Source organism: Triturus cristatus, chromosome 7, assembly GCF_964204655.1.
Source record: "Triturus cristatus chromosome 7, aTriCri1.1, whole genome shotgun sequence".
Classification (NCBI taxonomy): Eukaryota; Metazoa; Chordata; class Amphibia; order Caudata; family Salamandridae; genus Triturus; species Triturus cristatus.
In genome coordinates this window covers 1,853,931,286-1,853,948,251 of record NC_140590.1, presented here as the reverse complement: position 1 = coordinate 1,853,948,251, position 16,966 = coordinate 1,853,931,286, and the positions used below count along the sequence as shown (strand labels likewise).

At 43.5% G+C, this 16,966-nt stretch overlaps 1 protein-coding gene across 1 annotated transcript in view; it reads right to left on the bottom strand.

Moving 5' to 3' along the window:
• Positions 1–1,609: 1,609 nt before the first annotated feature.
• The window catches only part of LOC146813455 (uncharacterized), an 87,982-nt gene continuing 72,625 nt past the window's right edge, over positions 1,610–16,966 (bottom strand). Inside the window, exons 7-8 of the mRNA XM_085620221.1 lie at positions 6,697–6,789; positions 1,610–4,857 (exon numbers count right to left, since the gene is read on the bottom strand). Of these exons, the coding sequence (XP_085476347.1) occupies positions 4,202–4,857; positions 6,697–6,789 (749 nt within the window). The 3' untranslated portion in view covers positions 1,610–4,201. The remainder of the gene's footprint in view (positions 4,858–6,696; positions 6,790–16,966) is intronic.

Sequence of the window (16,966 nt, the reverse complement as noted above, 5' to 3'; positions counted from 1 at the left end):
CTGGAGACTGAATAAAGAAGACTTAATAATACCTCCTGGCTCCAGGTGTCTATCTTCATAGATCACAACAATCTCCTTCTTGAGTCGTGTGCCTCGTTTATTGATCACACACACCGTAAGAGAGCACCTTGGGATTGCTGGAGCAAGTCCCGTCCACTGATAATGGAACCCCTGGACTCTTTACACGATACATCTCTTTTTGATACATCACATAAAGAGCCAGCTTCCTACAGCAAGCAAATGAGAGTGACAAGGAAAGCCAATTAATGGTAAGTGATGGGTGGGGTCCAAGCCCCTCTATGTCCATGGCAAGCCCCAATTTACCTCACAACAGAGCATGCACTGTCTTGTAATCTCAACCTAAAAAGAAAAAGAAGGCAGCAGGCATTTTTCTATCAATGCACCCAGGATCTGGAACGACCCAGGTTCTGGAACGACTTCCCTGTATCTAGTGGGCCCACCCAAACGCTGCTCCAATTTAGGAGAGATTCCCCTCTTGAAAGAATACTACATCACAAAGCATTAACAGGCACATGCATCAAAGGAAAAACCGGTCGCAAACGGGCAGATTCTCAGAATCTGCCCCTTTGCGACCTGTATTTTTGCATTTGGGATGCATCATCCCAAATGCAAAAATCGCAAATTAAGAAATCTCAAAAATGCGATTACTTAAATTGCGATTGCATTTAGGGAATCCCAAATTGAGATTCTTTAAATGCAATGCATTAAAGTAAAAAAAATAGCGATTTCGCTAATAGGGGGAGCAAATTACCATGAAGTTGAACCTCATGGTAATTTGCAAAAACATTGAAAAATGCACTTTTGTGCATTTTTCAAAGTTTCATGTAGCGCACACACATGCCCTTAGGGCATGTGTGTGTGCAACATATGTGCACAGATCAATTTCAGGGGTGCAAAAGGGTGTCATTTTGACACCTTTGCACCCTTGAACTTGCATGAGCAATTTGCGAGTACCTACTGGTACTCGCAAATTGCTCATGCAATCTCCAATTCATTCCTATGGGTCTGGAGGCCCATAGGAATGAATGGGACGGCATTCCTTAATTGCGACTCGCAATTTGCGAGTTGCAATTAAGGAATGTGTAGGAATCGCAATTTTTATAGCGATTCCTACATGCATAGGCTTTTGCAATTCCTTAATTGCGATTCCTTAATAATCGCAATTAAGGAATCGCAAAAGCCTACGTTGATGCATGTGCCAGTAAATGTCCACAGCCCCACTACTTATCCTATCACTCATTGACTTTACACTTGTCTTTATGCTCTGCTGGACTTTTCATGGCAGCGGCTTTCAGACTGCTGAACTGCTTACTCTGTCCTCTCGCAGCTTATAAAAAAGGTGACGACTTGAAAGAGTTTAAATGCACCTTTAGATTTAGAGGATATCTGGGGAGCTTACATGCCAACCAGATCCTCAAATCCTGTCAGACAACTCCTGTAAATCTTCTTCAAATAACTCCATTTACTCATCTCAATATGTCTAATTTGCACTTTTCTGTTGTCCACTGGCGCAAGTTTATTAATTTATTTCAGTGTTTAATATAGTGCCAAACTGACATCTTTTGGCTTTATGGAGTGAAATGCATAATGATGAGAAGCGACTTTTATTAAAATTCGATGGTTACAATGAGCCACATAGATAAGCGGTAAGAACGCTACACTGCTGAAAGAGGCTTTCATTTTCTGGATCAAGAGGCACATCTATTATTGAAGGAAGGACTTATTTTTCTTTATGGGATGTAAAACTGAAATCATGATAATTGGTGGGAACCAAGATATCGCATCTATCTAGCCTTCTGAACTTGCACCAGCCAATCACTAGTAGTAAAAGAAAGTGTAGGCCTGTTTCAACTAAGACGATCATCAGGTATTTGCTATAATGAAGAAGACCTTCTCCTGAAAAGACTTCAGAGAGGTTGGAGCAGTCAAGAATCCTAGTCCTACCCTACGTGCCATGCTGAAATACAATCTACTTAGGCACCACAGAAAGAAACTCAAAAGCTCCGGGCAACAACCAGGTGGCACAAATTTGTTTGAATTCGAAAACTCAGGTCCACACTAGAACAACTGCATCGGCTCCCGGCTCAACAAAGAACCACCTTCAAATCTTCGAAGTATGATGTACTATACTATTAAGTACAGTACGTAAATTATCTTGCAGAGTTACCTCTACCTCCAGCAACTGTCCCCGCACTACACCTGGCCACCTGCTCAGATCACATAACATTAATCAGACTGACTTGCTGAAATTCAGAAAAGGTTTGAAAGACAAATGTTGAATAAGGGCACTGGATTATGAACACTAGGTAACTTTATCTACAAACCATGATGAAGCTACCATCTTTCAAAAGGGTACTTCAAACAAAACTCTACAACATCAGTACCCAGGATTCCTCTCCCTTCAGACAGGGCCCAAAAGGCGTCTGTTCCACTATTACACCAGGAATCCTTCCGTATGCACCACTTTGTTCTCTCAAACAAATCCATCTCCTTCCTCCTTTAACCTTCCTGCGTGTGGTGCAAAACAGACTAAGGAACATGTCGATGCATTATAAATTACAAATAAACAGAAATGTTTCCATTGCATCTTTAAGGGGGCTATGACAACTCATCCAGATGATTTGTCCTAATTTGCCACAAAAACATATAGTTCTTGAGCGGCGCTCCTGCCATAACACACAGCTAAGCCGGGTTTGTAGAATAATGGCATTAGAGGCATGTCTGGTTCTCCTTTAATCAATTTGCACCAGATTTATTTGCATTTTGCCATTTACCAGCATCCTGTATCCCCCCCCCCCCCCTCCGATTCACAGTCTTAAATATGATTTACTGTCAGTTCACACGTTACCTAGATCCCTTTTTATTTATACAGCACTGTTTATCATCATCTTATTTTATCCATATAGCTTTGCATCGCTCTTTTGAAGACAATTCTTGGTTACGGGCCAGCTGCCAGACATTGAGACTCTTGGTGACTGTGGATCAGGGATAAAAGCAGCTTCAGCCTCCAACTCTCGACAGCAGGCAGGCTGGGTCGACACTGAACAGCCGACGTGATGGACGGTACCCAGAAAGTACCACTTCTTGCCTGTATGTCCCCTTGCAGCTCCCCCTTAGAAGGTGGACGCACGGATGCTGCTGGCCTGCATACGACTGGCACAGCTTCTGAATGGGCATTTCCTGCCATTGTATGGCTTTTGTAAATCTATTTTCATGTTATGCCAATTGAATGCACTTGCTGGCATAAAAAGACTGAATATTATTATTGTATGCAATGCAGCTGTGCACAAGAGCAGCACGTGGTTCAGAGAAAAGCTTGTGCGGGTCACAATGCTGCTATTAAAAAAGGACTTCCCAATTGGAGGCTTAGCACTCCCATCTTGGCTTTGCAGTGCAGCGTTTCATCACTGCTGCTATTTGACCTCTGCTGGCCCAATAATGGTGCCACTGTTGACTACGTTTGTCAGAAGCCTCACTAAAACTAGCCTGTGAGATACACTATAGAATGAACTGCATTAACTTTACTCAAGGACTCCGTTACTTAGACTTTTATTTTGAAAGAATCCTTTAGAGGGTATATAGTTCCCAACAACTAAAGCAAAAGGTCTTTCAGCTAGTTGCACTTTTCAGGCGCAAAGCTTCTGCATGTTGAAACAACTTTCGTGAGAACCAACTTCAAGATGTACTACTTTACCTTGTTGAGGTCTATGTGATTGTGACAAGTTAAGGTGGCTGAGAAAGACTGCAGCGTCTCTGCCGGCCAGAAGATTCTCGCGAGGCATGTCATTAGGATGACCATACCAGCCTCTTAACAGAGCAGTATTTCAATGCTCAATCTTTTCTTTGTAGAGGTTGCACAGTTTTACATTTGTGTGCCTGCTAGGATCAGGACTGCTTCTTCATAGATAGCAGTTTCAGGTTAGACTACATGGCCCAGTACGAATTGATTTCCTGGAAATGCGCTCTTCCCTCACCCTGAAGGAACGCAATAACATCAAGATCTCAACCTCCTAAACGTTTAATAAACCTTCTATCAGAACACAAACTAAAGTCTTTCGAGTTGGCAACAACAATGAAGGTTTATGTTTGCGTTGACCTGAATTCATATTATTCTTGAGTCAGGCATTCGGTCTGTTTGATGGCTACTTCCTCAGGTTGGGCCACTCCTAGGAACAATGTCTCATGGGTGCTTTGCTTCATATACTACCATATGTGTTCTCATGTGCATGTTAAGATTTCCTTTTAAAGTGAAGCGTTTTTTGCATTCAGTGCACTGATAGGGCCTCTCCCCTGTGTGCGTTCTTTGGTGTTGGATAAGATGGTGCCTCAGCCTGAAGCTGTTTCCACATATTGCACAAATATGAGGTCTCTCTTGGCTGCTATTTTCTCCAACTTGGGACTTGCTTTGTAGGACAACATGAGTTCTCTGGTGTACGACAAGTTCCTGCTTCGTTGTGAAAAATGCCTCACATTCAGGACACGCAAATGGTCTGACAATGATATTTGCATTTTGCTGGCATGTAAGAAGGTTTGCTTTCCAAAGATTTCTCTCAAAATCATTCAGAGTATCAGATGTTTGCATGTTAGAAGCTGCTTGTTGCAATTGAGTATGTTCCGGGCGCATACGACCACTTTCACGGGGTGCCGACTTCTCTCCTTCCAGGTCATGAGGATTTCTTAACCACAGCGGACTGCTGCTAGGGCCTGGTCCCTTCTCAGAGCTCCTGACCTCCGTCACTTTAGCTTTCTCAAGCAAAGCCTTGCGCACCAGTGAGTTTTCAGTCCCTGGTACAGAGTACACAGCATTTACATTCCTGCTTCCAATGTCTGCAACTACTGGATAAAAATAAACACAAAGCATTAGAATTGTATTTGATATAGTGTGTACAGAACATGTATGTCAGGACTAACGTACATCTGTGCAAGAAAATCAGTCTGGGAGAACACAGTATGTTCTAAAGTGCCCCAGTGCACAACATAGCAGTACAGCTTTACAGGTGAGATGGTTATGGCTGCACATTTCATCAGTAGGACACTACAACCATCACTGAGAAGTGAATGTAAAAGGAAGAAACAGACTTTTTTAGAGTTTGGCTGGATGCGCTGTCCGCACCTATTCACAGTACACAAAGGCTCTTCGCACTCCATCTCCACCGCTTTTCGTCGAATGCATTCACAGTACTCTATATAAAGTCCAAAGCGTCTTCAGGAGAGTAAAACTGAGAAGGTAGCTTTGGCCAAACTGATCTGGAACACAGCCTTTCGTTTGTGCAATATTATATTTACTGAGGACAGAATATAAAGGAATGTCCATAGTTGTTCCCCGGTGGCTGGAGGTATGCCAGATTTTCAGGATACCTGGATATAGCAAAGGTACATTTAAAACTGAAATGTGAATTTTTTACATTGTGACTTTCCGGAAAATTCTTCATGGTCCTGGGAATGTTGCAACAATGCTGGAGGTCCACCACAGCTGTTGTGGCAGTCCCGGAGGAAAACTCTCCCTCAATAGGGTCACCACTCAACACCACAGAGTGGCCATTCATTGTTATTTCCTTGAAGTTTGCAGCAGTGTCCCTATAAAAAAAAAGCAGCAGGATATGATGCCACAACTATAGTTGAAAATAGTATGTGGAACAACACAAGAAAGGGAACGTGTAGTTGGGTTTATTTCTACCTGTCAAGTTGTCACTGAGCCCCTGCTCTGCTGCTGTCTAGCCGTGAAATTTCATGTGTCTGTCACATGACTGTACAAGAGAGCATGATGACAGTAGTACCCACTTTATGTTCAAATCATGACAGGTTTTCACGATAGTACATCACACACAATGCGACAACCTCAATTTTACGCCCAACCTCAGCCACTCGTTTGTGCATGCTTCATCATGGGAAACATCACCCCATACTGGCTACTTTGATGTACTCCGCCTCCATAAGAAAGGAGTTCTTAATAAATGGATATTGGGCAGGTTCAGGGATGCAGAATAATATAATTACCTCAGGAGTAAACCCGAAGAAATGTTTTTATTGGTTGAGTACCCCAGGTAAGATCCAGGGATGGTCAACGAGTGCTATGGCTCATACGTACTCATCATTAGCCAACATGTTTCGGCCCGTTAAGAAGCCTGTATGAATCAGAGGCCTACTTCAGAGCTGAGAATTATCCCTACCTAGTTATCACATATATTCATGCATACAGTGCCTTGTTAGGATGTAGCTTTCATACATCACTAAGTGAAAAGATTGTGATTCACACAACCCTGTCAAAGGGCTATCATGTCTTTGTATTCGTAACAAGGGTGGCACCCTATGTAGTCACACGCTCGTCTAGTAATAGAGCCTATTAATACCCTTTGTCCGCCATAATTTGTCAGTTTATGATAACTGTTGTCTCTGTAAATTATTTTCATTCAGATTAATTGTATTTAAAGGTACCTCAGGTGGATATCCTGAAAGTCTGGCATGGATCCTGCCATTGTGGCAGCGCATTTGACACCCTTGTGTTTGGGCATCACTCATGGATCATTCAATCTGCCTCTATGTAGCCTTTTGCTCACCCAACCGGCAGGATGTCTTAATGAAGGAGAACAAAACAAAAGGTCTTCATGTTTAGAGAGCGCACAAACCCCAACTCCTTCATCTCACTATTTTCATCCCGCCAATACTTTCATCTACCTGCTGCTCTCTGCTGAGGCTCTGACTCTGGATCTTTATGGCTTGGTCTTTCTTCTTCTTCCTCAGTCTTAACCAATGTACTGCCTGATTCACCTGAACAAAGAGAAGATGCAAGTTATTCGCAGACAGTGAAGTAATACCCAAGAGAATACAAGAAGCACCGATTCCAGTCCTTATTAAACATCAATGTATTGGTTACCTGAAGACTCAAGTCTGCCTTGAAACCTCAGTTTCTTTCCCGTGCATGCAGGCTCGCATAAAAGGAAATTCCTGGTGGGAAAATTACATTTGTGCTCACTCTGTAAAGGGAATGTTGAGGGTGGGGGGCTCACATGATCAAAGTAAGTCAAGGGGGAGTTATAATTACCCTTAGATATCCGCTTGTACTTTAAACAAATATCCCATCTTCCCTAAACAAATGCCGGCATTCAGTAAATCGCAGGGTTCGTCACAAAAAAATTGCAGTTCAGAACGTTCTTTACTATCACTACAGGGAAGACGTGTGTGCATGTGCGTGAGCGCCTGTCCCTTTGCCTGTGTCCCTGGCAATGTTATAGTTTGACGTATTTCATTTTTTGAGACCATGGATTTCTGAGGCACACCTGCATTTTTAGAAGGAGCAGTTAACAGGAGTGTTATTATGTAGAGAAGAGTAGACAGATTCATGGAGAATCCTGTCTTTGCATTGTAAAATACAGTAGTGGAACGGGGAAGCGCGTTTCGCGATAAAGCACAGATCCACGGAGCCTTATTTTGGTTATTCATTATGCAAACATTTCTCACTGTTGGTTAATTGGATTTCCTCCATAACCTCACCAAGGTTCTGCATTTCAGTTCAAGCAAAAGGAAAGGCACCCGGTGCTGGTTGGCCTGCAGCTCAGACATCTGCTGCTTCCTGATGTCCTCCATTGTCACCTCGGAAGGGAGGCTGTTTGCACTTGGCAACCACTCCTGCCCTAACAACACTACAAAAGCTGCAGCGCAGAGCCGCCACGCCTGATCAGATCGAACCTGCCCCTAAACACGCAGTCCTTCGTAGATGAGCGTTTTACAGAAGCAGGTGCTACTCTGTGACCCAGAACAAGCAGCATCACATATAACAGAACAAAGGCGGTGACTAGAACTATACACTACAAACGAACACGCTGGGGGCACAAGATGGGCTGATAAGCACAGACTGAAGTAGGGCCGCTTGCAAACCTACCTGAACTTTGACACAAGGAAGGCTGCGGTCATCAGATTCAAGAGAAGTTAGCAAGAAGACGGTGTCGCTTTTAGTGGCCATATTTGAATGATGGTAATTGCATGCCTTTGAAACGAGAGATGCGCACAATCTAGAAGGACTTGGGCAAAGGATGTGGCCTTACGGCTCTGGCTGCTGACTTTAAATCTGGCGATCCTGGTTCGAGTCTCGGCGTCAGCTCAATGTCAAAACCCCAAAAATGAATCTGACCTTGTGTAATGTAACTAGTGCTCATATAAAGCGCTCCAATACATTTGGGTCGAGATTGCGTTATATACAAACTGCAAGAAAAATAAAAACAAGGAGGGTTAGGGAACATGCGGACACGGGAAATATGAAGGACTCAGACGACGGGGGAAAGAAAACGAGATAAGGAGGCAACTTACAGGGTAGGTTGAGCACGTTTTGTGACAATCCTATAACAGGAGCTGAACCAAAAGAACCAAGTAGTGCGCTGAAACATATAAATGGGCAGATGTGAGAGCCTACAAGTCACAGAGCCAGAAGCCATGGGCGGTAACAATACTCCAAGAGGCGGGAAAAATGTGAGTGATGAACCACGGAAAAAACAGGATTTTTGCAGGGCGCACAATGGAACAAATCAGAACGACGGGTGTGCTCTTACCCCATACACTAGACACAGCAGTTCTCGCAGAGCAGCGCATGTGTGCCGACTTTAGCAATCACGGACATGGTAGTCTTCTTACCCTAGCAGGCCACCATCCCTTTGATGTCAGCGAATTGTAGTGGGTCCCAAGTTGCAACCTACCTCATTAACAGTTGGGTCGAATTGTGAACCACAGAGAATTGGCAGTGAACCGGCCTACTAGTACATAGGTTGGTGTGCAAAATACCGTTGGATTCACTAACAGTTGGTGCGCAAACTGCGACCACCTTTTATTGATCCAATGTATGTAAAACTAGCCCTTAGTACTGAAAAATACAGTCTCTAAACAGTCGGAGCATAACATCCGTAGACTGCACATGGGTCTTACTCCTATGCGAAGAAACTGATAAAAGTTTTATGCTACAGCAGATCATTTTTTTAATACTCAACAATACAAATGTCAACAAAAACAGTACATTTAAACAATAAGCAGTTTTCTAAAATGAAGGGAGAACAAGTTCTATACCAAAGGCCTGAGCAGGCAGCTTTGTCAATCAAGTATAAGCAATGTTCCTCAAACTACGCCATGATTAAGTTTGAACCGGAAGAGTGTGCAACATTTATCACACCAGGTATAATCTGACATTATCGGAATTTATCAGGTCACATAAATAGGACCTATTCACCGACAATGGAGCAATACATGCAGGTCTGGTGCGGACCGCAGCAAAATCTGCAAATCCTGGCGATTTGGTGGCTATTTTTGCTGCTGGAAAAAATTCTGCAGATATTACCTTGGAAAATTGCCAGGAGAAAATACGCTTAACAATATTTGCAGGTAATGGGAGCTAGAGCATATATCACTTTAATTTTAAAACTAATTTAGCCCGTCCCCATAACATTACCATCGTTATTTTAGTCACTCAACTTAAGAAGGTTAGAATGAAGGGCAACAGGATGGTGGCAAGACGAGCGGGTTACAATGAATATTAACAATAAGTAATGGGCACTTTTCTACATCAGCCCTCATACTGGTCTACGTCTTGAACAGAGGAAGATATACCAAAGCGGTGTCAAGTCTTCAATGAACAATGTGTCCCCTCCTCCTGCTTAAACAACAGGATATGTGTAGGGTCACTAATAGGCACTGACAACTGTGTGAACCACAGACAATGGCTTTGGAAGGGAGCTCCCAAGTGTAAGGTTTATTGCCGAAATTAGACTAAGGGGGGCTTCACCAGAGTTCTCGATAGATCTTATAACCGCTCACGAACCTGCCGAAGTGAAGAGTATATGCCAAAATAAGTAACAAGAAAACAAAGAAGCCAGAACTTGGCAGAACGTCTGCAGGTATCCAAGAGAAGAAAGAATTTGCCATGAAAATACACCAAAATTCAAACTAACCAGTTCAACCTACTTCTGGAACTGAAGTGGAACTAAGAAATCACAGTTAACTTACTGCGATGACCTCATTCCCACAGGCACTTGGCGATTAGCAGAGAGCAAAGGTATTATACAGGAAGACAACTGCACACCACAAACAGAGCTAGCCAGAGGAGGCTGGAGAGGGTCGAATCTGTACAATGCACACTTTGAGAATAATCCCAACAAGAAAGCATGTCATTTACAGAAATGTTGGGGTAAGCACAGACATGAAGACATGCACATGAACCAATCTCCTAATAAACTCATGTTTAGCCAACATTATGGCAAGAGCTACATTCATACACAGTGCTGATTCTAGTAGGTTGAGCCTTTATTAAAATACACCATATTGACAGAGTTATCATGGATGTCGTTGGAAATTGGGTTACTAGTTGAGGGGGTAGAAACCCTACACAAGCAGCAACACAACCTCTGCCAGGGTAAAACACAAGCAAACCCAAATTAACCTGTGCTTAAGCCTCTGATAGGTTGGCACAAATGGAGTCAGGCTTAACTTAGAGGAGGTGTAAGGTATTTATACAGCACTTCAAACAGTAATAAAGTGAAAACAACACAAGAAAAATCCCACACCAATTTAGAAAAATAGCGCAAAATGTAATTATTTGAGACCAAAACTGCAAAATCCCAATCAGTAGCACTGGAGATATGCAATTTTAAAGATAAGGTAAGTAAAGCGCCTAAAAAGCACGAAGCGCCACTCGTCGTGCAATTGTGGGTGAAAGTCACAAGTTCAGGTCAACTACAATGCAGTGTGGGTCGGATACAGGGACCAAATTAGTCCCGCTGAGAGAGTTACTTTCAAAAGTCCAGCTCGAAGAATTCGGTTGTGGTGGATGGGGCTGCGAGGAGCAGGGACAACATCGCAGATGGTTTCTGATGTAAAGCAAAGAGCAGATCGGTCGTCGCAGATGGTCGCTGCAGTAGCACGAAGATCCAGTTGGGCGTTGCAGAGATCGTTGCTGGAGCTTCACGTTAGCGGTCCCAAAGGAGCTGTAGTGCGAAGTGCAGATCTTGTGTTGCCGGGCATCGCTAACGGTCGCTGTAGCAGTTTGCAGAAACTTCATATTGGTGGGCAGCGCAGGCGGCAAGATCTTGATGCCTAATAGCCTGTTCTCATTCGCGAAGAGACCAAAACTTTGGAGAGGAGCTCAACTGATGATACACCAAGGGTTCTGGATCTAAGGGGAACTTACTTCAGGCGATACCAGAAGAGCTCAGGAAGGTCCAGTTGCAGGTCAGCTGGGCAGTTGCAGGAAGCCCCTGGGGCTTTTTATGTCCCTGTAGCCCAAAACAGGAGGTTAGTCAGCTGACCTTTGAAGTTACTTCAGCTAGGGATGAAGGGTGCAAGTCCAGTCTTCCTTCTCAGCAAGTAGCCCAGCATGCAGCAGGGCATCAGAGTGGCGGACTGCTGTGCTGCTTTGCTGCCAGGTCTGACTTCTGTAATGTCCACAGGTCCAGAAGTGTATTGAAGAGTTGGGTCTGAGGGTCCATTATTTATACTCGGTGCCCACTTTAACTCCAACGAGGGAATCAGTGCCGCCAGGACACGTTTACTTACACATGTTCAGCCTTGACTTTACCCAAGTCCGACCTATACGCTGGGAATAATCTTTGCTCATAAACTAAGGGATTGCTTACTGGATTTGATTTGCACTCTACTGGCGGTACTGGCCGTTCCGCTAACCTAATTAAGATTATCATACGACACTCGCTTCTCGAAATTTGACTACGATTAAGTTCTGCCGGGTTGGAAGTATCACCGGCATTCCGATCACGCAATACTGCTGATTCACTTCTCAGACGCCTTCTTATTATCTTGAAATCCTGAATATAACTTTCACTAGTGCCCTACCAAGTTGGAATTATCACCGGCCAAGGGACATCACAGAGTTCTGGCAACTCCAGTCAGCCCTGAAGAGTCGTGGGACTACTTTTCCCTGACGAAACACATGTCGGCTGATTGCGTTTTTCATCGGAATAAAGAAATCACCACATCACCCAAGAATTCTGTACAATTTGCTTTTTAATGACACTTGTATTTCTTGTTTCACTATGTATGTGTGCACAGGATTTAGATTCTAGAAAATTTCCTTTGACGTCTTTGAAGTTTCCTGCTTTACCTGCCCTGGCACCAAGCTGACTTCATAAACAATGCAGTAGTGACAAGCCCTATGTGTGAAGGCAGGGCACAGCCTATTCAGTTGCAAGTGGGGCTTTGCACAGCTCAGCCCTCTCACCCCATCCTGCCAGTTGATGCCCCATCCAGGAACACATAATCCCTTTATTGGTGGTTATCTGGGAGCAATAAAGTCGAACTGCCAACTACACCCAGTCACATGACCTAGGAACAGGCTGCATGTACCAAATAGTTAGGGCAGGAAAATGCAAACTTTCTAAAGTGGCATCTTCAAAATTGTAATTGAAAATCTGACTTTACCATTAAGGAGGATTCTTTTTTTTATTTATTTTTATTTTATTTAGAAGTTTACAAAATACAATCATCAAAGGTAACAATACATCATGGTCACATTTGTACAGAATACATGGCAGCAATTAATTAAGCATTACAGAGGTTCAAAGTATTATTAGAACAAGGATTCATATAAAAGCAGACAAGATATTCTTTATCTACATATTGATTGTCATCAGTCAACAGTATTGGTTAGCATATAGGCAGTGAATGGACCCCAAATGTCCCGTGGTCTTGAAGCACTTGGCAGCTCTTCCGAATAACAGATGAGTTGATTACGACAGTATGCTACATCTTGTAACCAGTGTGCCAGCTTAGGTGCCGGCCTACCGTCCCAATTGAGTGAGATGCTACGTTTTGCCAGCTGTAGAGCTATTGCCACAAATTTCCGATTGGTAGACTTTAACCTCAGGACATTACCCAGTAAACAAACTTTCACATCACATTCGATTGATTCACCCACCATTTTCGTTAAGGCCATCACGACTTTTCCCCAGAAAGCTGCCACTTTTGGACATGCCCACGCGAAGTGTAGAAAATCTGCATTATCCGCCCCACATCTCCTACAACAGTGTGAGTCTCTCAGACCATACTTGTAGAGTTGTGCTAGCGTGTAGTACATTTGATGAACATACTTATAATGTATAAGCTTAAGATTGCCGTTGGCTGCAAATTGACCCGTTAGCTTACAATACACCTCCCACCCCTCCTCCGTTAGGGGCTGAGGCAATATAGCATTCCATTTGTCCATAGGACCCGTTGCACTATTCACTCCGTCTAGCTGTGAGGCGGTGTATTAAGGAGGATTCTTAATTACAATTTCTCAGACACCAGACATGAAATGTTTAACTGTTCCCAATTAACGTTAACACTTATAAAATGTAATAAGGCAAGCCAATGCTATCTTATGGGAGAGGTATTTCTCAAAGTAGTGGAAATCATATTTAGGGGTTTTTCACTACCATGACATGCAAAACCTAAAAGTACATGTCCAAACATTTAATTACAGTGCACCATGGACTACCTAGGGCCTACTTAGGGGTGACTTGCATGCAATGGAAGGGGAGTTTTAAGCTTGGCAAAGGGGTTCTATTGTCAAGTTGAATTGGCCGATTAAGACTGCTCACACAGGCTGCAATGGCAGGCCAGAGATATGTTTAAAGGGCTACTTAAGTGGGTGGCACCAAAAGTGCTGCAGGACAACTAATAACACGTGTCCTGGGTACATGTATGAGCGCCTTACTAGGGACGTACAATAAAATTAAATATGCCAATTGGGTGTAAGTCAATGTTATCTTGTTTAAAGGAGAGAGCACAAACCCTTTAGTACTGCTTAGCAGTGGTAAACTGTGCAGAGTCATAACAGCCAACAAAACCGGTTTAGAAAACAGGAGGGTGAAGCAAAAAGGCTGGGGATGACTCGACCGAAAGGCCAAGTCCAACAGATGTTATATGTATGGAAGTATAAGTGTAGGTATTTGTAGAGCATGAACCAAGCTCATGAGCAACGAAGCGCTGAACAGGGCAATAGTCACCGGGAAAATACAGTCATAGGGGAACGTCCAAGGTAAACTCCAGGCATAGCACTTTTTGAAGCGGTGGGTCTTTTGTGCTGAACTGATGCTGAGAGGGATGCTGTTCTGGATATCAAGTGATGAACAGAGAAAGCTTGCCGTCTGTTTTTCCTTCTTGCAATGTTTTGTCTACAGTCCAGGGTTATTCAGGCTCCTGGTCTGGCACTGTCTGCCAGGTGTGATTGGTTTGTTTGCCAGGTCTTGAAGATGATCCGGGTTGGAAGGAAGAGCCAATGTAGGTCTTTTAGTGGGGGGTGGTGTGGTCAAATTTCTTCAAGCCCTTTGTGAGCCAGGTCGCTGCATGTAGGATACCTTTAAGGGATGCTAGGTTGGTGTTGGGAAGACCACCGAGCAAGGTGGTGCCTCCATCCAAATGTAAGAGGAGTAAGGCTTGTATGTTTTTTCTGAAGTAATCTTCCAAGAGAAACAGCTTTGTTTTCTTCAAGAGAGTTGAAACAAAATCGGTCTTAGCCTTCCTTGAAAATATTAAAAGTAAATTAATCAAAACGCCAGGGGTAGCAGAAGTGACCTCACAACTCAATGACATCACAGGAAGTGGCATCTTATGGCCTCTGACCCTAACTGACGGGGAATGATTCCACAAGTCCTTAATCCTGATGACATCATAATAATTTACATAACTGAAGTCTAGTACACACCTCAAAGGGAAAAAGAACTGCTAAATCTCTTGGAGATGTTATATGAAAAAAACATTTTAAAAAATAGTAGTGCTCAGGCCCAATAGAACTAACTCGTAGGGACTATACATTGTATCTTAACTTTGTTGTTGGGGCGATTTACAACTTTTTATTTATAATAAATTTTTATCATCATTGCTTGTATGGAACTATCACAAATGCAGAACACAGGGGTGACAGTTCTGTTCAAAAACATATTTTTTCCAAGTATACACAGTACCTCGAGAACACTGGACAACGCAGCACCTTCTTGATCGGCGTGTCACTGTGAACTATTTTAGGGAGCTCAGTGGATTGATTAATTACCTGCATCAGCTAGCAGGGGATTAGCTCCATCTCTACTGTGCCTCTGTGGAGTGTCTTCTCCCAATAATCCCTTTCCAAGCACGAGCGCGCCCCGTGCTGAAGCTGGGCAGCCAAATAGTACAGTTCCAGGTCCAGTAAACCCAGCCGCCATCTAATTTGTCCCATTTTACATGTGGGAGATGTACCCTGCTCTGCTTCCCCGCCAGACCAGGGATGGTAATTGTTGATCTAGTATTTTTCACTACAAGTCTGCTGGGTTATACCCCATCAGGATATTTAACAGGCTATGTCCCCAGCACAGTGGAAGGAAGCACTGCCTCGCACTGGGGGATCTGTATCCAACTGACTCATTCATTGCATGTGAGGATCTTAAATGTCCGTCAGGAACAATTCTTACAATTTACCAAATAAGGAACACGGCCGGAGAAATACGGACCAATGTCCCACAAATGCCGCAGGTGTCTCCCGTCATGGAAGTTGTCCTAGGGGTGGAGAAGGACAACACATGATATCTAGAATATATGAAGCCTTCAAGGAGGACCGAGTGAAAACTCCACTGGGGGCAAGGTCGAAATGGGAGGAGGGATTGGAGAAACCACTTCGGACATGAAGAGGGGCAGGACTTGTGCACTAGTACAAACTATGACTAGTAACTCCAGATTTAAGCGGACTTATTATACTGTCCTGCACTATATATATATATATAGATCTCCTCCAGATTTCACTAAGTATTTCCCCAGAGGTTCCCAATCTGTCCCAGGTGCAGGGATGGCTCTGCTTCCTTCCTGCACATGATATGGAACTGCGAACCTACTGTGAAGAGATTGTGGTAATTCTTAAACGAGCAACATGCATACAGCAGCCATTAGATGTGACGCAATGGGTATAAGGGCTCATACCAAAACCCAAAAAGCATTGGCAAAGCCAGTAGGTCTCTGCAATACGAGAGCTATGGGTAATGTCAATGTATTTTACCCATGTTGTATAGCAGCACATCTTCTGTTCAGCATGGTTGAAAGTCATGGAAAAAGCACTGGCTTTTTTTCAGGCAGGCGGGACGAGATAAGGAAAACAATATGTGGGGCGGGGCAGGCAAGACAACACGGGAAGGGGTGCAGAGCAGATGAGAAAAAGGTTGTTTTGTTTGAAGACAAGAATTTTACACTCGCCGTGCAAGAGACAATATTAGCTTTATACAACTACCAGCGACCAGTGTAAAATAATTTCCTGTTCTAAAAGTAAATATTTTTTTCATGCCTTATGACTAACTAATCGTGCAGTAGCTATTATGTGGAATGTTATTTTCAACTTTAGTACTCTCAGGGGATACAAATAATAGCTAATTTAGTGTATGGCAAAACAAAATGAACACAGAAGGGGCCAAGAGTAATAAGCAGATGGACGGGGGAAAGCCGAACACGAATGAGGGGGGTATAGAGAAGAAATGGATAGGGCGAAGGTAGTGAGAGGGAAAAGAAGGGGGCGGTCTTTGGGAGGAGAAAGTAGAGAGTGAAAACAGGAGCATTTAAGCACAAAAGTAGCTTAAAAAAAGTGGATGAACACAAATACTTGGTCAATGCTCCAGGGGAGGGACAAGCAAAAGATGAGGCATGACGCATGCATATCATGACAAACGGGAACGAAGGCTAGGAGAGCAATGCTGAAGCTAACAAATGGTGAGCTGTGGGCTGGATGTAAGCCCACTGATTGTAAACAAAAGGTCTCAAAGAGACAGTGCATGCGCTGTCTAGCGGAGGCCTAAAAAGGGTAGAAGGCCACACAAATCTGTTGCCCTGGGACTGGTTCTAGAGAAGAGATGAATACCGATTCATTGGATCTCGCTGAGGGAACCTGGGTACAACTTCTGGCATTTGTGGGAGGTCCAGATCGATGAAAAAACTTTGTAGAGTGGGGGGAAATTATAAA